A 22,870-nucleotide genomic window follows, 5' to 3' on the forward strand; every position below is an offset into this window, starting at 1 on the left:
CTGCGGTATATCCAAATCTAAACTACGTTATAACTAGCTTCTATTGTATTCCTCTTGAGGGATTTTTAAAGACTAATGAGTTAACCTTTGTGAAGTACCGTGAGACCTTCAGGTTAAAGAATCCTATATCAAGTATCAATTCACTGCCACTAACAATACTCAACGTACCTAGAAAACAGACTGAAAATAATCAGTAAACCATTCACCGCAGTCCCCTTGGTATCAGAGCGGCACAGTTAACATGCTAACAGCTAAGCGTCATGCGCTTAGAGGAAGAAAATGATCAATGGCAAAGAGCGTATCCACCACCTTTGAAATGACATGATCCATTATAAGAATCAGATGTTAAATTGCATCCTGTACTGAGCACACTCAATTAAAAGTCTGCACAGTGAGATCATCTCGATGGTTAAGTATGCTCTGTGGGAACAACCTTTATGGAGCTTAAAAATCACAGAAGGACTATTCCTACCATGACACCGGAGATTTGGAAGGCATTTCCTCCCCCTATTTTTCAAGTTGGTAGTTTTATTAGGAAGCCTTTTGCCTGAAAGGCTGCAAAGTTTTGGATCACACTTCACTCTTTTGCTTCTTTGAGCAAGAGATGCTTCCAGTGTTCTTTTTCTACTGGGTCTAGAATGGATGAACGTGGCTTTAGTCTGCATTCTAATTTAGTCTACATTTAGTCCACATTGTATCTGGACAAGAATGTGTCATTCATGCACTTGATATTTGATGCCCTTCATCTCCTTGAACTTTCCCTTTTCAGTAAGCTAATCTATACGCCTGAGTCCCTGGCTCCTTGTCTAACTCTTCCTTTGGTGGGGGTGAGGGTGGAGGCTGGAAGGAACGCTAGATGTAGAATGAAATCAACAGCCCTGGTTTCTACTTGCACGTTTGCAAATTAGCCAGGTCTATGGCCTTGGACAAGTCATTGAACCTCGCTGGTCCTCAGTTTCCTCATGTTTCAGAAACTTGTACACTTCTTGTTCATTGTTTACTGTCTATCTCTCCCAGCCAGACTGCAAGCTCCACTAGTGCAGGAATCTTTGTATTCCTCACTGATGTATCCCAAGAGCTAGCACATGGCACATAGTAAGTGCTCAAGGAAAATTTGTTTAATAGAAGAAGTGTAGCGATATGTGGTTCAATGTTTCACAAATGTGGTAGCCTCTAGTTCACCTGTCTCAGCATCCTTAAGGATTCTAGTGCACTGAAGCCAGAGAGGCGAAGCAGTTTGCCCCTAGATGTGAGAGCTAGGGCACCATTCTAACCTCCTCATTTAATTGTCCATTGGCCAAACATTTATTGAGCCCCTATTATGTCCCTGTCATATATGTGGAATCTAAAATATGACACAAATGAACCTATCTACAAAACAGAAACAGACTCACGGACATATAGAACAGACTTGTGGTTGCCAAGGCGGGGTGAGGGAGGGATGGATTGGGAGTTTGGGATTAGCAGATGCAAACTATTATATATAGAATGGATAAATAACAAGGTCCTACTGTATAGCACATTCAGTCTCCTGTGATAAACCATAATGCAAAAGAATATGAAAAAGAATGTATATATATGTATAACTGAATCACTTTGCTGTACAGCAGTAATTAACACAACATTGTAATTTAACTATACTTGAATAAAAAAAATTTTAAAAAAAGACTTTTCCAAAGTCTTCTTGGCTGTAGGGTTTCTTCTCAGAGAAATAACCCATGCCCCCCTCTTTGTGCTCTGCAGCACATGGCCTTGGACACAGCCTAGCAATGATACCTCTTTATACATGGTGAATTAGGTGATGGGCTCCCAGAGGACAGTATAGTACAATGGTTCAGTGCATGAAGCATGAAGCCAGAATACCTCAGTCCAAATTCTGACTCTGATACTTGTTATAGGGGTGACTTTGGGCAAGTTATTTAATCTCTCTGTGCCTCAGTTTCCTCATGTGTAAAGTGGGCCTAATTACAGTACTTATCTCATAGGGTTGTTATGAAGATTAAGTGAACGTAAGTCCAACAATTAGAAAAGTGCCTAATACACAATAATTGTTATGTAAGTATATGCTCTAGGCCATCATACTATATCTGACACATGGAAGGATGGAAGGTGTTTAATAACATTTAGTAAATAAATTAATAATCAGGTTAGAGCTATACTGTACAGTCCCCTAATATGCAGTTACTTCCCTTTTGTTAACTATCTTCTGATTGTTCAATGTGTGTCCTCCACTAGCTCCTTGTGTGCAAGGACCACGTCCATCTTGTTCATCACTATATCCCCAGCACCAAGTACCATGCCAAGCACATAGTAGGCACACTATATTTGCTAAGTGTATAAATGAGTGATTTTTAAGATTTGCATTTTAGTTATTATTACACCGTCTTTAGCATTTTAATCATTTTCTGAAATTGTAAAATGTAATCCTTTCTCCCATATTATTTCCATGTGAGGCAACAAAATTTTGTACAGTGAAGTATTAGGTTAGAATTAATTCCCTTAACAGAGCGATTCTCCTGTTTCTTTATAGTACAGGATTGCAGATTTTTGGTTCAAAACTATTTCAGGTGCTCACAGAGCACCTGTCCTTCTTGCTTATCACGTGCCATTTCACATCCTCAACAAAATTCATCAGCAGAGGCTTTGTAAGAGCTATTACTTATTAATTCTACTCACTTAATGAGCACATGGTCTGAGGATAAGAAAAAATATATAAAGAACGATCCCTTATTTTTGGTTTAGGTGGAAAAACAAGTCACGTACTCAAATACCTACATCACAATGCCTTTTTGATTCTCTAGCAATGAGTACGGTAGGATTTCAGAGGATCCTGTTGATGTGATCAGGAAAAGTTTTATAAAATGGCTAAAACTGTAGTTGGTCTGGGTGGATGAGGTGAATTTTCATAGGTGGAGAGGGACTAGCATTCCTGCTGAGGAAAGGGCACAGAGAAAAGTGGGGGTAAGGAGAGCATACAGATTACTTTAGCGGAAGGAGGGATTTATGCAGGAAGCAGAAGTACAAGATAGGCTGGAGAGAGAGATATGGAATAGTTTGTACTGGGCTTTTGATAACAGGCTAGGATATCTGAAGGTTTTCTATAGACAACGGAGAACTGTGGATGATGTTAGGGTAGAGAAGCAAAGTTGTGGGACTAGTAATCGGGCAGGAACATGGCAATATAGAAATAGAGTAAAGTGCCTGGCTAAGTTGAGTTTTTACATGATGGGACACCCAGTGTAAATATTCTGCAGATGGCTGGAAAGGAAGGACTACTTAAATTTGGGGAAGACACAGATTTCAAATAATCTGTATAGAACTGATAACAAAAGACTTGAGAATGGATGAAATAACTACAGGAGAATACAGAACGAGGACAGAAGTTCAACTACAGAACTATGACAATGAAAAATACGATTAAAAGCCCAGCAGTATGTTGTATATGAAAATCCAGTAAAATACTAGCCTAGGGAATACCTGGAAGCCCTTTATAACCCACGAAGGCATACAGATCAGAGTTTAAGAGACACTACCTTAAGGTAAAGACCAGTAAGAACTTGGGAGTGAAGGAAGAAGAACAAGAAGAAAACTCTGACATACCTGTTGAGCAGTCAGATCCTGTCCACTTGGGATCGCAGCTGCATGTTCCAGTGTCCAGGAGAAAAGTCCCGTGTCCTGAGCACTGCTCTTGACATATGGGAAGTGGAGTTTCACAGTTGATTCCTCCCCAACCAGTAGAACAGTGACATTCTCCTTTTACACAGATGCCATGGCCGGAACACATTGGGTCTAAGCAGTCCTCTGAAGGCCCCAAAAAGGAGGGAAAAGGTTGAAAGTAAACAGGTGTGGCCAGTTTACCTTGGGACAATGAAACCGAGATACATTGATTTCCTAATATTATATCATTTATGCTGTTTTAATTAGGCAATAAAATGACTCATGTAAATGCTGTGTTCAAACCAGAATATTATTAGCACTTAAAAACATGGTAGACTATCATAAAGGTTGCAACCTAAACTTAGAAGAAGGAAACCACACATATGCTATGTGAAATTATGAGCAGTGTATAGTACTCCCACACAAATGGGTGGGTGGACCAGTGTGGGCCTTCAATAAGAATTCCTTGGCTTTGTAAGAAAGATCAAGAATTTTTAGTAAGTCATTCCTCGTCTTTTCTGAAATTGGAACCATAGCTCCCAGAAATGGCTTTTATTTGATGTGTCTAGAGGAGTTTTTATATATATTTAAGTTTGGATTATTTAAGGTATTGGGTGAGGTGACTGCTGTTTCATGAAATCATACAATATAATCAATTTCTTATAATTTCTCATTTATCCCTAAGAAGCACTGAAAATGCAACATTTTTAATGTAATTTTAAAATTCTTTTCCTTGTGGCTTCTCCTTCTACCAGGACGCTGTGACATAGTTTTCAATGCTTTAGAATATCACAGACTCAATTATATTTGTCTCGGATTCTGTGAAGTCTGGAAATTTTTGGACACATTCTAACAAACACTCTATTTTAGAAGTAGATTCCTATGTTTGCCTTGGGGAAAATCATTTTGTGCTTTTAATTGAGTGACCATCCCATGGGAAATGGGAAAGTTGATTTCCAAATTTCTGATCTTCCTATACAAATAAGATGAGACCAAAATAACTTAACCATGATGAGGATGTATGCTTTGAATTACTTTTCCAGCAATGGAAATAGACTGATACAATCTGCCATCATCTGCAAGAATGGCCTACTTTTAGGGTGTGGCATGTACCATGGAACAGAGTAAGTCTAACTAAGCGGTATTATAATTAGTGTTATTGCCATTATAATTAGCCCATGATCTCAGGATCATTAGCACAATGCTTTAATATCTGAGCTAATCAGCAAATAAACACCAGAATGTGCATCTGATTTCATCCGTTCATTATTTGGAGGGAGAGGAAAAGTCTAAAATGTAGAATATTGTTTCAGAAGGAGGTAATTTTATTACATAAAAATACAATAATTTTAATAAATGAAACAGTATTTAACTTAATATAGTTTCTTTTTTTAGAAGGCCACCTTCAATGAATAGGCAAGTCATATGTAAGTAAGAGGCACAAAGTCATATGGCTGAAAGGATCAGGTTGGTAGCATACATGAATGAGATGGGCCGGATGTAAGAAAACAGGGTGTCAAATGAATTGAAAATTACACCCCCACGAAAACCTGCCCATGGATGTTTACAGTAGCTCTATTCATAATTGCCTAAATTTGGAAACAGCCTTGATGTCCTTCAATAGATGAATGGATAAACAAACTGGTATATCAAGACCACGGAAATTCAGTGAAAAGTAAGTGAGCTATCAAGCCATGGAAAGACATGGAGGAGACAAATTCATGTTGCTAAATGGAATAAGCCAGTTTTAAAATTTCCATACTGTGTGATTCAAACTATATGACATTCTGAAAAAGGAAGACTACAGAGACAGTAAAAAGCTCAGTGGTTGCCAGGGGCTGGAGTAGGACGAGGGATAAATAGGTGGAGCACAGAGGATTTTTAGGGCAGTGAAATGATTCTGGATGATACCATGATGGTGGATACATGACATTATCCATTCAGCAAAACCCATATAATGCACAATACCAGGAGTGAACCCTAAGTAAACTATGGGCTTTATTTAGTTACTAATCATAATGTACCAATATTGGTTCATCAATTGTAACAAAGGTACTTTACTAATGCAAGGTGTTAATAATAGGGGAAAGTGTGTGTGTGTGTGTGTGTGTGTGTGTAGGGGTGCGGGCTATATGGGAACTCTGTACTTTTTGCTCAATTTTTATATCAGCCTAAAACTTCTCTAAAAAATAAAGTACATTAATTCAAAAATTAAAAAAACAAACAAACAGGGTGTGCTGGGAATAAGTGTCCAGTTTAAAGGAAGCTGCTGCTAATTGGCTACAATCATTGCCACCACATAGGAATGCGGGCCCAGGGTTACCAGATTTTCTAGTTGTTCAAGAGAAGCTAAAAACAGAGACTTTTATATGACATTTCTCTATTTTAAATTTTGGGAAATACGTCACATTAAACAACAACAAAAACACCACCACCACCACTTTGTGAATCAAACAAAACCCATCCATGGGCCCAGTTCAACCTGTGAGCTCCTGGTTTGTGATGTCTGACTTAAAATATTTTTTGTTAAAAACCTGTATTTGAAAAGTTTATACATTTAAACATGGTATTCCTTGCTATCTTGGTTATTCTGTAAATTTTCTTAGTGGCCCCTAGAAGGCAAACATAAGCTAAGTCTTTTTTTCAACGACTTACAAAATTTAAATTAGAAGGGTCTAAATTAATTAGGTTAGATGTTTTTCAGGGCAGATTGTAGATGTTGTGATAGACACCATTTTTTGGTGAATGTCTGTGTGTCCATATAGCATCTGAATGTACAACTTAAATATCATGATTGCAGATGGATTCCCATAAAAACAGCTTCCAAAAGTAACTCAGGAACTCTACTGCCTTCCCTAGGCCCAATGACATTCATATTGGAACAGATACAATCTTCACACCAAAATTCTACTATGGCTAATGGGAAGTGGAAAGCTAAACTCTGGCTTGCTCATGGAGTGGAATGAGATTAAACCCTTTAAAATGCTGTGTAATAGTCTCAATGAGCCATCTTTAAAAAGCAATTATAGTGCATTTTCAGCAGTCTCTTTCCTGAACAACAGTTGTGATGAGACCATCTCCCATGGTAATGGTTTAATATTATTTCTGAAATCAGTCTTATTTGAGGAATGTGACATGAAAAAGGTCTGATTACTAGTAAATTTATTTTCCAATGTGTCTTCTTTAAATTATAAAACTATTACTATTTTGAAGTATGTTTTGTAAATGATAAAACTATTGTGTGTGTATGTGTAAAGGCTCCTTTGGGGTGAATTTTAATATAAAGGCACTGCCTCGAAACTCATTAGTGGTAAGTCTACTTCCTTAGGCATGGAGGTCAAGTTTCAGCAGGAGGTATGTAAAAATAAACAATATAAAGCAATAATAATAATGGTAATTACAAATCACTCCCAAAGAAAACATTCATGAAATGGTTCCAAATGTGCACGTATTATTATTTTTATTATGTGCTTTAAAGTAAGATGTAGCCTAGTGCACTCTGTAATAATGAAAGCATGTAAATTAACACCTACAATCATCAGTATGGAAATTCTCAAGTTATAAAACAGTGTTAAAACGAGGGAGGAAATGCCATTTTTCACTACTGCTCTGCAAGGGCCACAGATAAAGCCTCATGTTAATATTAGAGGCTGTCAGAAGAGACACAAGCTCCCCCTCTCCATGTACTAAGTAGACATGTTGAGCATTTAATGGTTTGCAAAGACCACTTACATCTCTACTAGAAACCCAGAATGACACCTTGGACAATTCAGTGAGAGAAAAGCCTGGAGCAATAGATTAACACAGGGCTCTGACCTTCCTCGCATATTTCTCCTTTGTATCCTGGCACACAGATGCAGACTCCCATGATGCAGGTGCCGTGGCCAAAGCACGTTGGGTCAATGCATTGCTCTTCTGGAACGTCACACTCTGGCCCCTTCCAGCCATTTCGGCAGACACAGTGTCCTTTCTCGTATTCTCCATTCCCACCACACAGCACAGGGCACGAATCTGAAGGTTGGCAAATGAACTTGTAATGTTCTCATAATGCTTTTAAAATCTCCAAAGAGCAATTCTCTATCGATTCTCGTATAATATTTCCAGTAAAAAAAAAATTGTACTATTTCTGTCTTAGCCTTTATTAAATCGGCACATGTTCGTGATTACAAACAGAATTTTCCTCTTATGGATTGGGGGAAAGATAAATTATAAAAACATCCTGAGTGGAGAAATTATTTCAAGTACTTGCTTTTGATTCCACCATACTCTTAAACAATTATTATTATCATCATTATTATAAGCTAGGATTTTTCTCTTTTATGGTTTTTCTTCCTCAAGCAGATGTATGCTACTTTCAGGAAGAAAACCCTGAAAACCTATAAAACTAGTAGGGGGTTATTCGTATTACAGAATGTTATCTTTAAAAAGTTGTGCATTTAAAGAGATTTATGCTGGACAGATGTCTGTGCCTATCCCACACTGTGCAGACCTTTATTAGAACACTCACTCCGCTTTGTCACTGTATGTGTCCTTATTAAAAATATGGGCTTCCTGCGGGCAGGGCCTGTATCTTATCTTATTCATTTTTTCAATACCAGCCATCACCTCTACTTCTACCTCCCACCTCCTCAAGATCTATCAGAGAACTTGGAACCTAGCAAATGCTGTAGAATTCTCTGTTGAAAACAAATATCGTATATTAACACATATATTTGGAATCTAGAAAAATGGCACAGATGAATCGGTTTGCAAGGCAGAAATACAGACACAGATGTAGAACAAATGTATGGACACCAAGGGGGGAAAGCGGGGGTGGGGGGTGGTGGTGGTGGTGGGATGAATTGGGAGACTGGGATTGACATGTATACACTGATATGTGTAAAACAGATAACTAATAAGAACCTGCTATATAAAAATTAAATAAAATAAAATTCAAAAAAAAAGAATTCTCCGTTGAATAGAATTTAATCTAAAGAAACGGAGTGGCTGAGAAACCTGAGATGAAAGCATTAGCAGACTGAGAACTTTACGAACACATTGCGAATGAGCAGAAAGCATCTCTAAAGTAATAACTGGAAGTCTATGGGGAAAACACAGTGTGATTTATCTACAGCTTTTCAAGAATTAAACTATGGGCAAGTCTAGTTTAAGTCTAGTAAAGTTTGAAAGTTTAACTTCTGCCTTTCCAGTCTTTCCTTTCTAGGCTACTCACCGATTCGGTGACTGTCCACCCCTTCCAGTTTACCTTGGTGTGTATAACCGGTTACCCACTCTGCCCTTTCTTAAAGCTCATCCATTATAAATGAGTTTATGAAGGGAATAGAAGTATCATGGAGTGGTTGGGTCAGAGGATCCAGGTACAAATCCCAGCTGTTAGATAACCTTGGTATTTCACCTCTCTGAGGTTATTTCTTTGCCCATAAAACTGTGATAATAGATCTACATCGTAGGACTATAGTAGGATGTAGGAATTAAAAGAAGTACCGCAAAGTGTTTAGAACAGTGCCTGGCAGAGCAAGTGCTCAGCTTTTGGTAGTGGCAGCTCGGGTGTTGTTGCTATTGCTGCTGCTACTGCCACTCCTGTCCCTCCTCTTCCTCCTATTGCTACTAATTCTGAGTTCTCAAATGACACTGAGTTCCCTAATCAATCAGTATAACAGAGCAACCTCACCTCTAGCACAGTCAGGCCCAAGGAATCCTGGGAAGCAGTGACAATGGCCAGAGATACACTCTCCATTTCCATTGCAATTGGTCGAACAGTCATCCATTATTTCTATTAATAGAGAGAAAAAGAAAAAAAAGAACAAACCTATAGATTGTAGAGTCCTTAATTTTTTCGAAATTGCAAAAACTCTGGGCCTGTAACAATCTTTGCCCTCTGCTGTCTACAAAGCACTTACTATTTAAAATCAGATGCCAAAGATTTCTGTAAGATGTCATATGCAGTACCGAATTATTAAAAGCGCCCTGGATTTGCTGAATTGGCTATTCAGGAATGGAACTAAAAACCAGCCTCACCTCTAAAGTGCATAAAGGGTCTAGATGAGTTGTATTCTTATGAGACATTCATGATAAAGCTAAAAATGTACGAGGATTATAGGTCATTTCTCAAAAGCAAAATGGACTTTAACATGTAACCCGAAAGACGAAGTCTATTGTTTATTTTTCAAATTTAGGTTGTAGCAAATAAAAATTTCTTCTCTAGCACCTAAAATGTTTAATCTACTATCTTGACAGCTTAAATATGATAATCAGTATTTCATTTTCATTAATAAGTGACAATGGAAAGCTTTTAAAGTAAGTGTTCATATTAAATTCACCACCACTAAAAGCATTAGAACCTAAGTATTTTGTTGAGAAATGCTATCTTGACTGTAAATGCTTATCAGTTCTTTGCCACTAATTTCCCTTCAATCCATTCTTAGAGAAGAATAGGCTTCAGGGGAATTGAGAAGGCTTTGAAGGTGCCCATAGGTAGTTGTGGTGACATAAAGATGTGCAATGCAACAGTACTTTGATAAGTCTTGTGTTAAGTAACTTGATTGAAGAGGTATAAAGTTATACAAAAATCAGTCTCTGACGATGACGTTAAAAACTGTTCTTAGTTTAAAACTGTATTTGAGTATGATAGCATCAAATTCCAAGTCCATGAACTATTATGATATGCATGTTTTACTCCTGTAGTTTAAAAAAAAATCTTCTCATTACTCTTTTCTGTAAGTTTTCCATAACTTAGCACTCCTGGATTCTGACTTTTATGTTCTAGCCCATTACACTCATACTTCTCGTATGTACCAGTATTTTCTTTTCAATCCAAATTATCTACTTCATCTAGGTTCACTTGGATAAGCTATTTCCAATTAGAAGGAAATATTCTAGTAAGTAGTCTTGGCATCTTCCATTAAACTATGAGAATTTATAAAGAGAGTTGGGAAATAGCATTTCTTCAATTGTGGTCTTTTGACCACCTATATCAGTAGGATCACCTGAGGCACTTAAAATGCAGATACCTGAGCTTCACTCCAGATTTACTGAATTTGTCTCTGAGGGATGCAGCCCAGTAATCTACATTCTAACAAATACCTCAGGTGACTCTGCAGGTGATGACCGAATTAAAGCATTGAGAACCAATGCTTCAGACAGTAAATTTCCAGGTTAGAGGAATTCTAGTCTAGACTTGGAATTCTGCAATAAAAGCAAGAGGAAGAAAGTGGTATCTAGTCCATTTAGGTGGTTCTTAGAATGAATCCAGTGGCTGTGTGGATAGCCACCCTATTTTCAATCAGAGATTATTCTTCTGACATCTGTGTGAATACATCAGATTCCTTTTTGCAGGTTTATGGTGGCCTGTTCTCTGATCCCTGTGCTAGAAAACTGAACTGGATAAGAAACTGACACGTGGCATCTGCTGAACAACTGGGCTGGCAGGAATGTAACATTTGACAATGAGCTAACCATTTTTAACTCATTAAAACATTAGTTATTTTCAGAAAATCATTAATTTATTTAAAAGGTCATTACGAAAAGGCACAAAGGGTCTTTTTTTCTCTTTTCATTCAGAGATGGAACAATTATTATCTATTTTCTTATCTTGCTTTCTTGTACCAAAAAGTAGTGGCAGTTCTTAAATCTACATTTGGATTTCCCCTGCCCTGGATGGTTAATAGGAGGCCATGGAGGAAGCTTTCAAAGGTAAATATACTTGAATTTAATTTCACACCAGGTCCTATTGACAACTTTATGGAAGCAGCCTTGTGGGAATGTAGCTATTGTAGAAAAAATGTTTAATAAAGTTTGCTATCAAAATGAATAAAAATCCCTACATCTTATTCACTTATCTAAGAACCGTTCCTGGGCCCATAATGCTGCACAGACCTTAACACCTGCAATGCAAATGAGAAGAGAAGGCAATATAGGAGGTTTTGGAAGCTGCCACCTCCACTGGGTATCAAAGAGACATCGGGATAGCCTAGGGACTCCAGAAGGAGAATGGCTACAGCAGAAACACATAAATAACTAGTGATGAAAAAGAAAGTGCTTTTCTGTTTATATTGGCCTCCAGGAAGCTTGCCTTCTATCTTTTAAATCTTACTTCAGACTCACTTCCTAGACACCAGTTCATTAGAGTTGAGAATCATTTTAAAGTTCTATGCTTAAAACCCTGTTTTTATGCTACAGCCTAAAGCCCCTTGGTTTCTGCATCTGCTCTGATGATGGGTTTTGCTTCTGGCAGGTTTTCTCATGGGAAAAGCCAAAGCTAACGAATAATCGAATGGAATGAGTATGGTCTAAAGGGCAGGGGTTTGGAATCAGAGGTACTGAGTGTTTCCAATCTCAATTTTGCCACTTGCTGGCTGTGAGACTTTACCAAATTATTTACTCATCCCAAGCCTCTGATTCCTTACTTGTAATGTAAGTAGCACTATACCTATGCTATCGGGGTTGTGATGAGACTCAAACAAGATAGCTGAATGTAAAGCATCCAGTAGAGTGCTTGGGGCAGAATGGCACTCCATAGATGGTATATATTATCATGTTATTGAGCAGGTTGGCTGAGATTAGGGGATATTGATAACTCTGTCTATACAGCTAGAAAATAACATATAATAATATAGGCTAGTAGCTAGCCTATATTAGTCATTCAATAAATGTTGGTTATTAATGCTGTTTTGATCCCTATGAGTAGCAGACCAAATATAGTTAAGAGCAATCAACTGATTCCAACATTATCATAAAATAGACAAAGGAGCAACATTTAGAAAAGTTCATACAGACCTTAATTTGTTTAATCAAATACATTATCCTCTTTTTACTATGATTAAGATAAAGTACAAAAACATAAAAATACTGGGGAGAATTTAGAGTGAATAACTTATATACCTTTGACATTTTGGGAAATTTACTTGGATTCTCTTTAAGTGGAATTATAGGAGAAATGTTTCTGTTGCTTGTAATCTTAAAGACAACAGAAAAGTGAAGAAACTGACTTGCATAAGGAAAAGCAAATATCTTGTTGCAGATGAAACTAACAGATTCATCTCTGGACAATAGAAAATTATATCTCAAAGGTTAGGTTTTTTGGGGGGAGGAAGTAAGGGACAGGAAAAAAACTTCAAGCATGTTTCTGGGTCTATTGATTTTTGAAAGGTTAATAGCTTGGTTAGTGTTTTAACTTGAGCTTAGGGGTAAGGATAACAGGAAGAGAGAAAATCTTCTTTACAAATGTTTTAAATCTTCTAATTCCTCTGATTTCTTAGGAGAAACTCAACCTCTCATAACTCATTAGTATTTGCATTATCAAAACTAGGTCTTGGTGGACAAATATCATGAAAGGTGTGTCCGCTGAATTTGCCCCACTGAATCTGTGAGTGGCAAAACAGCGTCATGACTTAAAATATTTTTTTTTCTAATTTAACACTTTGTCTTTTGAAGATGTAAGATCAGTGGAGTTTTCTCTAGGGGGAAAATCATCAGTGCATTTTTATTGCCTTTCTGATTACTTTAGAGGAAAGTTTTTGATAATCTTGCAGCTGGAATACCATTTTCTACTGACAAAAGGTTTTCAGCATCAAGTAAAAATAAAACATAATTGTTATAAAGAGCAGATGGTATATCTATTAACAGTCAACACAATTTCCTAAACATATGGTTGAACAGGTTAACTAAAGGATAAAGTGGTGAGAGGTGTGTAGAAAACTGACAGCTGTAAGATACTTTACCTTCTTTTAAAAGACATGTGTTTTAGGAAAATTCACACAGTAAAATACTGTGTCTATGAGTTGTTTACCCTTAGGGCTCGAAATTTGCTAAAGATCTCAGCTTTATTCACACAAAGGGTTATGGGGAATGACTTCACCCAAAAAAATGACAAGAGCTTGCTGTCTCTGATTAACTACGGTGAAAGTGAATAACAGTGTGTGTAGGCATTGTATTAAAAAGAACATGCTTTAAAAGGCTCTGAGCGCAGTGAAAGAGCCATTGTGATGATTTTTAAACTAAACAGTTCTAAAGAAAGAACTTTGAATGACCCGTTATTACCCTTAAGACTCTTCTCTACTCTTAGGTTGTATTTTTAAATCTTAATGGTTCTAGAATCAGTTGTTGTAAAGAAGAACTGGATTGATGCTAGTTTTTTCATTTAAAAAGGTATTTATTCGCTTTTTCTTTTTTAATATAACTTGAATTAACAGGGCTTCTCTTGCTTATTTCCCTTCTTCATGAAGTTGTTCATCTATGTATTCTCGGTAATAGTATTAATATTATCCAGGTAAGTATTCCTCTTGAAAACATGTAAAAAGGAGCATGGCAAGTAACCTAAAATAGCAGCAAATAAAGGAGCATTTAAAAAATCTTCATCAGCATTTAAACAACATTACTGACAACAACAATATAAACCTTTCTCATTGTGACCTATCCTGAGTAATGACTTTAAGGTAGAATGAGCAATATGCTTAAATAACATCTGTATCACTTTCATCACTGATTGTGTCTTTCTGGAGTTATACTGTCAATTCAAAATTTTAGCCAAGGCAGCTTACCAATTGCTGTAGTTAACACAAATACTTGCTCCATCTTTTTTCCATCATTGTAAAATGCCAGATACCAAGGCCCTTGATCCATATACTCTATGAAACCTGTTTCCTGCAGTGAGGTTAAGATCAGGTTCCGAGGGGAGTGCTGGGTATCATCAGAGTTCTTGGAGTCCTGTTTGACCAGTTGTTTTCCATCCATTAGTTTTACAAAATCAAACTGGAACAAATACAAACACAAATATGAGCTGCTACTTTTACTTCTAAGGCTGATAAACATCTCTCACTTCAATTGTGCTACTTCATACTTCTTTGCTTTGGAGGTGGGCAAAGTGGGAGAAGAGGTTATTCATTCTTAAGAATATCTAAACCCAAAAGCATATTATTAATTCTGAAAAAAATAACTCTCTACTATATTTATAAATGTTATAAACCTTTCGGTTTTGGAGTATTAAAAATAATTGTTTAAAAATAATAAACCAAGAAATATAAAAATTCTTATTTAGCATTATGCAAGAGAATCTTGATATTTTACTAAAGTATCTGATAGAAGATACTTGAAAATAGACATTCCCCTTGAAATGTTACCATGACCTTCTTTACAAATTAGAAAGAGTTTTACAGTTTTTAAAACAAATAAATCAACAGTTGAAAATTTGAGAACATTCATCATAATTTACTACCTTTGTGGTAACATATTTAAATATTCAAAGGCCCTGTCCTTTTTTTTTTTCCTAATCGGTGGACAAGCGCATGGCACATGTATCCCAAGCCCCAGATGGTTATGATTCCCTGTGCTACTTCTTAGACTGAGCAGGGCCTCAAATGGGTTCATGTAAGGAAGAGATAAGGGAAGGAAATTAAGGGAAATGATGTGGCAAAGGTTTATAAAAGGGTCTTGTAAACCATAGAGGTTTTACATATTTGTGTTTTTATTAACAATAACAAGGAAAAATTTTTACCTGCAAGACAAAACGTGCCTTTTTGACTCATTTCCCTCTTGATTTGCATTCCTTTATTGGGACAACAGGTCGGGAATGTATGGAAGCAGCGGAGGAGGTGTGGGCACCAAAGCTAAGAGGAGGGGGCTGGGAAGGCTCATGACCATCCTGTTCCAGGAAGCAGAACTCAAGTTGCAAGAATATTTTCTTAAACTTCCTTTTTTGAATCTGCTCTGCTAAATGCTAGTCCTTATTTCTCAATACCATTTTTTTTATTCGCTTGACTGTGATTATTCTCGATATTTGCTCATTACAAAAACTGTCTGCCTTCACCTCTGACTCCCACATACTTTGCAAGTCACAACCCCTAAACTATTCATCCCACCACTCTCTAAAAGGGTCAAGAAATACCTATAATATCAAATACCTGAGTATGTGTAGGTGGAATGTTTCTTCTGCCATAAATTCCCAGCAGAGAGTCCTTGGCTAAAGAAATATTGAATTTCAGATATATAGGATGGTGGATAGTAATCTGGAAACGCCAGAATAAGCCAGGTGGAATGGTCTGCATGACCTGTGCACCAATGTCAACTTCTCCGGTGTCTATTGCCCGTCCCTTCTGAAACACTGGTTTTAAAAGTAAAGAAAATTATATATAATATTAATCTTAATTTATAAAGCAATGGTTTTTAGATTTTCAAGAACAGGTATATCAAAAAGACTTACTCAGCTCTTTCTTCCTCCTCACCCCACCCATCTTTTAAGACCTTACCCAAATTTAATATCTTCCAAGGAGCCTTCCATAACCAACCACTATATCAGTCTCTCTTTCCTCTAAACTACTATTGCATTTATTTCCATCATTTGAGTCATTTTAACCATTATTTACTGAGCTTTGTCCTGGTAGCTGTAGGAGATACAAAGATGAGAAAAATACAGTTCTCACTCTCAAGGAACTTTGAATATAAGAGAGAAAATAGGACAAGTACACAAATATCCACATTGTAAAGGAAAATACCTGAGCTGGGTATACAAAGGAAGGAAAAGGTTTTGGTTGGAGGATACTCATCATTCCTAGCTGTCTCAGTCCCCTTTATATTCTTTAATTTTCTTCTTAGCACTTATCACCACCTAACATAGCACATGTTTTATTTATTTATTGTTTATCACCTGTTTTCTCCCGATAGAATATAAGGTCCATGAGTCTGTGGCTGTTTTGTTTATTGCTTTATCCCCAGTAACTAGAAAAATATAGTCAAATAGTATGTGATCAGTACATATTTATTCAATGAATGAATGAAAGAATGAATCAGAAAAGCCTATGTATGGGAAGTGGTACTGAAGATGGGCCTTAAAGGATGGAAAGGATTTCAACAGAGCTGTTGGGAAGGATTTTCCATGTGAAGGGAACAGCTTGAACCAAAACAAAGAGGGAAACCGTAAAGCTAAGGTGCAGGGTATGTGTATATAGAGAGAAGCAGTTGGAGATAGGGCTGGAGGGAAAGGACGGCATGATATTCTATAGCTCCTTGAGAGCCAGTCCTAAATAGTTTACTTAGTAAAGGATGGAAAGCCATTAAAGGTTTTAGGAAGAGGGGAGAGGTTTGGGTACATTAGAAAGGCTAATTTTGGGACTTCCCTGGTGGCACAGTGGTTAAGAATCCGCCTGCCAATGCAGGGGACACAGGTTCGAGCCCTGGTCTGGGAAGATCCCACATGCTGCGGAGCAGCTAAGCCCGTGCACCACAACTACTGAGCCCGTGTACTGCAACTACTGAAGCCCGCGCACCTAGAGCCCGTGCTCTGCAACAAGAGAAGCCACCGCAACGAGAAGCCCGCGCACCACAATGAAGAGTAGTCCCTGCTCACTGCACTAAAGAAAGCCCGTGCGCAGCAACGAAGACCCAACGCAGCCAAAAAAAAAAAATTAAAAAAAAAAAAGGCTAATCTTGAAGCAGAAAGTAGGATGCTTTAGAGCAGGAAGGCACAAGAACGATATAGGAATTATGGGGCAATAATTCAGGTGAATGACATGAAGATCTAAATTTAGGGTAGAACCAACAGCTCATGTGGAAAAAGTGCATTCCAGTCAATTGTAAAATTAATAAGTGGGACTACATCAAACTAAAGAGATTCTGCACAGCAAAGGAAACAATAAATAAATTGGAAAGGCAACCTACAGAATGGGAGAAAATACTTGCAAACCATATGCAGCCATCCCTCAGTTCTGTGGGGGATTGGTTCTAGGATCCCCATGGATCCTAAAATCTGTGGATGCTCAAGTTCCATATATAAAATGGCAAAGTATTTGCACATAACCTATGTACATCCTCTCATATACTTTAAATCATCTCTAGATGACTTACAATATCTAATACAATGTAGATGCTATGTAAATAGCTGCTCACTTGTGGCAAATTCAAGTTTTGCTTTTTGGAACTTTCTGGAATTTTTTTCCCCAAATATTTTTGATTCGAGGTTGGTTGAATCCGCAGATGCGGAATCCGAGAATATGGAACGCTAAATGTATCTGATAAGGCATTAATATCCAAAATATATAAAGAACTTGTACAACTCAATAGCAAAACAGCAAATAATCCAATTTTTAAAAATGGACAACGGACTCGAATATATACATTTTCCAAAGAAGACATATTAATGGCCAATAGGTATATGAAAGGTGCTTAACATCACTAATCACTGGGGGAATGCAAATCAAAATCACAATGAGATATCACCTCACACCTGTTTGCTTAGATATTATCAAAAAGACAAGAGATAAATGCTGGTGAGGATGTGGAGAAAAGAAAACCCTTGTGTACTGTTGGTAGGAATGCAAAATGGTACTGCCATTTTGGAAAATAGCATGGAGGTTCCTCAAAAAACTAAAAATAGAACTACCATATGATACAGCAGTCCTACCCCTGGGTATATATCCAAAGGAATTGAAATCAGGATCCCAAAGAGATATCTGCACTCCCATATTCATTGCAGCATGATTTACAATAGCCAAGATATGGAAACAACCTAAATGTCCTTCAGTGGATAAATGGATAAAGAAGATGTGAGATTTTATATATATATATATATATATATATATGTATATATATATATATATATATATATATATATATAATGAAATATTACTCAGCCATAAAAAGGAAGAAATCCTGCCACTGGCAACAACATGGATGAATCTGAAGGGCATTATGCTTAGTGAAATAAGGCAGACAGAAAGAAGTCGATTTCATAGAAACAAGAATAGAATGGTGGTTGCCAGGGCTGGAGGGAGGGGAAAATGGGGTGATGTAGGTCAAAGGGTACAAATGTTCAGTTATAAGATGTTTTGAGGATCTAATGTACAGCATGGTGACTATAGCTAATAATGTGGTAATGTATATTTGAAAAATGCTGTGAGTAAATCTTAACCATTTTCACCACACACACACACACACACACACACACACACACACGAGTTGACTGTGTTAACTATGCGAGGTGATGAATGTTTTAATTATCTTGATCTTGGTAATCATTCTATAATATATATGTATACCAAATCATCATGCTGTATACTTTAAATATATACAATCATATTTGTCAATTATGCCTCAATAATGTTTAGAAAAATCACATATTATCTGGGAAGTGTAAAACTGGATTAGCCTAAAGAATGGTACAAATATCAACTAACTTCAGATTATTATAAATTTTAAAAATCTTATAATTTCAAGCATAAATACTAAAAAATAAAAATTTATTTTTTGAACTAGCATAGAGAAAATAATAGTGAGATAAAAATAAGTTATCTAAACAAAGGTAATAAGAAGGGGAAGACAGACTAGATGGGACAATTAGAAAACATAAAAGAAGATGGAAGATAAATTTCATATATCTATATCTAAAATTAAAAATAAAGAGTAATGAACTATACGTTTGTGTTAAAAGGTAAGAACCACCATTCTGAATTAAGAAGTAAAATCTAATTATGTTTCTTACAAAAAACATATCTAAAATATAAAGAGAGTTATTTATAATAATAAAACCAATTATTTCCCCAGGAAGAAAACACAAAAAAACAAGAAAAAAAATGGAAGAAGACAATGTAAAGGACAGTTCTATAGCAGTGCTTCTCAAACTGGAATGTGTAGGGACTTCCCTGGCACTCCAGTGGTTAGGACTCAGTGCATTTCACTGCCGGGGCCCGGGTTCAATCCCTGGTCGGGAAACTAACATCCTGCGAGTTTCCAACTAATGCCCATGCTTCATGGTCCACAGCCCACATGCTGGGAAGCAAGGTTCTGAGGACCCTGGGAACCTACATGTAGGGAATGCGGTGGGGTGGTCAAAATTGTAATTTTGAGTGACTTAGTGACAGTAGCAAAAACAGGAAACCTAGAAGGAGCTGGTTAGTATGAGAGAATGTTAGTGTATCAGGTCTTTATTATTTCTTGCCATACTTTCTAATTATTTCAGCTGTGCTAGCTTAATGCAAGTTTCTGTGGGATTCTTTATTATGTGGTGGTGGGGAGGGAAGAGAGAGAAGCAGGGGGGCAAGAATTAGTTTGCCTTGATTTTAAGCAAGAAGGATTACATCTCAGGAGGGCAAGTTCAATTTGGCCTCATTTCACTCTGCCTTTATATTTTGCAGCCATCAACTCCTTTTCCACACCAAACACAGTTTAAAAACACACATGGTCTCTGTCCTTTGTGTTCACCCACTATAAAATTAACAGCCCATTAAGAAACACACCTGCAGTGGCTTTATTCAGAGGCCAATGCCTTGCAGCTTTTAACTCCCTAAAATACCTCCATTATTGCTTTTTGGGTTAAGGCTAAGAGTAATAACTATTTTAAGAATGTTCACTGTTAACTGTTAATAATAGATTTCAAATGCAATTTTGAACATAATTATGTATTACAGGACACATAATTTTGTGGAATTGACATTTATAATAAAATATGCCCTTTGAGATGATAAATGACCAACTGAGGACCTTATTTTTCAGTGGAAGTTACTTTTTTCCATGTGAGGCAGAACAGTTTGGTCCCTAAAGGGTTGATTATACATTTAACTCTTAAGGTCCTGGAGCAGAGACATCTCTTCAATCAGCAGTAATTAACAGACCATGTTTATGTGGACATGTCTATTCTCAATTTAATGTTCAGTTTGTTCAACTGCTATCCTCATTAGGGGCTTTTATCACTTGTTAAAATGCATCATTTGGTCATGCAAACAATATTATAAACATAAGAATTTAAAATGTTTTAGGTTCAATTTCTCCAAAGAAGACATACAGATGGTCAAGAGGCACATGAAAAGCTGCTCAACATCACTAATTATTAGAGAAATGCAAATCAAAACGTCAATGAGGTATCACCTCACCAATTAGAATGGGCATCATCAGAAAATCTACAAACAACAAATGCTGGAGAGGGTGTGGAGAAAAGGGAACCCTCTTGCACTGCTGGTGGGAATGTAAATTGATACACCCACTATGGAGAACAGTATGGAGGTTCCTTAAAAAACTAAAAACAGAATTACCATATGACCCAGCAATCCCACTACTGGGCAGATACCCAGAGAAAACCATAATTCAAAAAGACACATGCACCCCAATGTTCACTGCAGCACTATTTACAATAGCCAGGTCATGGAAGCAACCTAAATGCCCATCAACAGACGAATGGATAAAGAAGATGTGGTACATATATACAATGGAATATTACTCAGCCATAAAAAGGAACGAAATTGGGTCATTTGTAGAGATGTGGATGGACCTAGAGACTGTCATAAAGAGTGAAGTAAGTCAGAAAGAGAAAAACAAATATTGTATATTAACTCATATATGTGGAACTCAGAAAAATGGTACAGATGAACTGGTTTGCAGGGCAGAAATAGAGACACAGATGTAGAGAACAAACGTATGGACACCAAGGGGGTGGCAGGGGGGTCGGGTGGTGGTGGTGTGATGCATTGGGAGATTGGGACTGACATATATACACTAATATGTATAAAATGGATGACTAATAAGAACCTGCTGTATACAAAAATAAATAAAATAAAATTCAAAAATTCAAAAAAAACCAGCATGGCACATGACAAGTGCTCAATAAATGATCGTTATTATTTGTATCTAGAAATGTCATCATTCCTGGTGCTGTGCAATGTAGATTTTCGCCATAGTATTTAGCTCATTAACAGCAAATAAATTCACTTTGAAATAAAAAAAAAAGTGACAAAAAAATGTTTTAGGTTCAGCAAACAGTATTTTAAAGGTGCTGTGAACAGTCTCCAATGAATATAGATTCTGTCATTTTTAAAAAATCAGGACAAAACTGGCTAATGGACATTAACCTTTATATATGAGCTTTACCAAATGTTACACCATCTCTCCCTTCTGTATTTTATAGCATCATATATTGCATAATAAGTCCACTTAAATTTTATTCACCAAATCTAAAGGAACTCGTGAAGTTGTATTGTTGGAGTCTCCTGGTTATTAGCATTACTAAATATCCAAAGCATATATACATGTCATTTATAAAAATGATTTTAAAAGAAGATGGTCTTACCCTTTGAGAGCCTGCATCACAGTTAAGACAAGGTAGGTAAAGAGACGTGACAACATGAATGAACATTTGGGCTATAACTTAAATAAAAATAGCAAAGCAAGCTTTTTGCAGTGATTTGGTATTAGAGAAATTCTCACAGCTTGCAGATGGAAAATTTCTCAGCCCCTAACCTCTTAGAGCTTAGTGCATCAGAAAGGAAGATATCTCCCTGTTAGCAATTTACTTCACTAAATAGACTGTTCCTTTTTCACTTCTCTCAAAATTAGTTATGGATTACAATGTAGTGATTATTGGTTAATTTATTATTTCATTATTTTTCTTAATGTAGTTCAAAGGAGGAAACTAAAGAGAAGGAAATTACACACAGAAAAACAATATGTAATGTGATTTCATGATGAAATTCTGCATCAATATAGGTAAGTGGAATAATTTTGGACAAACTTAACACTGACTCTGATCCTTCATTTGCAAATTGTCAGTGGCAGAGTTAAAATACAGCACTAAGGTACAGATTTTGTTTTAATTATCATTTTAATACTCATGTTTTAATTATCATTTAATCACTTATTTTACTGAAGCATATCAGAATGCCCAAGAGGGTCATATTCTTCAGTAACAGGCACTTCCTTGCACAAATCCAAGATGAAGTGCAGACAGCCACGGATTATAACAGACTGTGAACTACTGTAGCTATCACAGTCTCACCAATATCCACCAATTTAGTTTGAGCTAAACACTCTCTTTATAGGTTGCAACACAGGCATCAACTGCAGAGTAGGAAAAAACAATGGCAGATAGGCTGGGTTGAAGGATGGCAAACTGATGGTGCAAAAGGAGAAGGTCAAGCTACCTGAAAGATAAAATACAGAGGCTGGAATTGGTGACAGACATCATATGTAGTGGTTCTATTGACTAAACCAAAGCTTTGTTCAGACACATACCTGACTACTAATAACATGATTTTAATAGCATTGTCCTTATAAGAGAGGGGGTAAATAACTGGACATATACATGTATTTGCTTTTTCTACTTAATATAGCTAGACTGGATTCAATGATTCTGTGCAAAACTCAGTGGGACATTAGTAGAAGATACTGACACATGGTTATTTAAAAGATTCCACTATCAGGTCCTTGTGTAAAAATGACTAGGTTAAAGGCTTTGGTT

General features: G+C 36.7%; 1 protein-coding gene across 1 annotated transcript in view; it reads right to left on the bottom strand.

Annotated features, from left to right (window-relative positions):
- TENM1 (teneurin transmembrane protein 1) overlaps positions 1-22,870 on the bottom strand; it is a 352,331-nt gene that overhangs the window by 252,951 nt on the left and 76,510 nt on the right. Inside the window, exons 4-8 of the mRNA XM_057538278.1 lie at positions 15,555-15,754; positions 14,196-14,406; positions 9,329-9,430; positions 7,474-7,668; positions 3,601-3,801 (exon numbers count right to left, since the gene is read on the bottom strand). Of these exons, the coding sequence (XP_057394261.1) occupies positions 3,601-3,801; positions 7,474-7,668; positions 9,329-9,430; positions 14,196-14,406; positions 15,555-15,754 (909 nt within the window). The remainder of the gene's footprint in view (positions 1-3,600; positions 3,802-7,473; positions 7,669-9,328; positions 9,431-14,195; positions 14,407-15,554; positions 15,755-22,870) is intronic.

This window comes from Balaenoptera acutorostrata, chromosome X (assembly GCF_949987535.1).
Source record: "Balaenoptera acutorostrata chromosome X, mBalAcu1.1, whole genome shotgun sequence".
Taxonomy (NCBI): Eukaryota; Metazoa; Chordata; class Mammalia; order Artiodactyla; family Balaenopteridae; genus Balaenoptera; species Balaenoptera acutorostrata.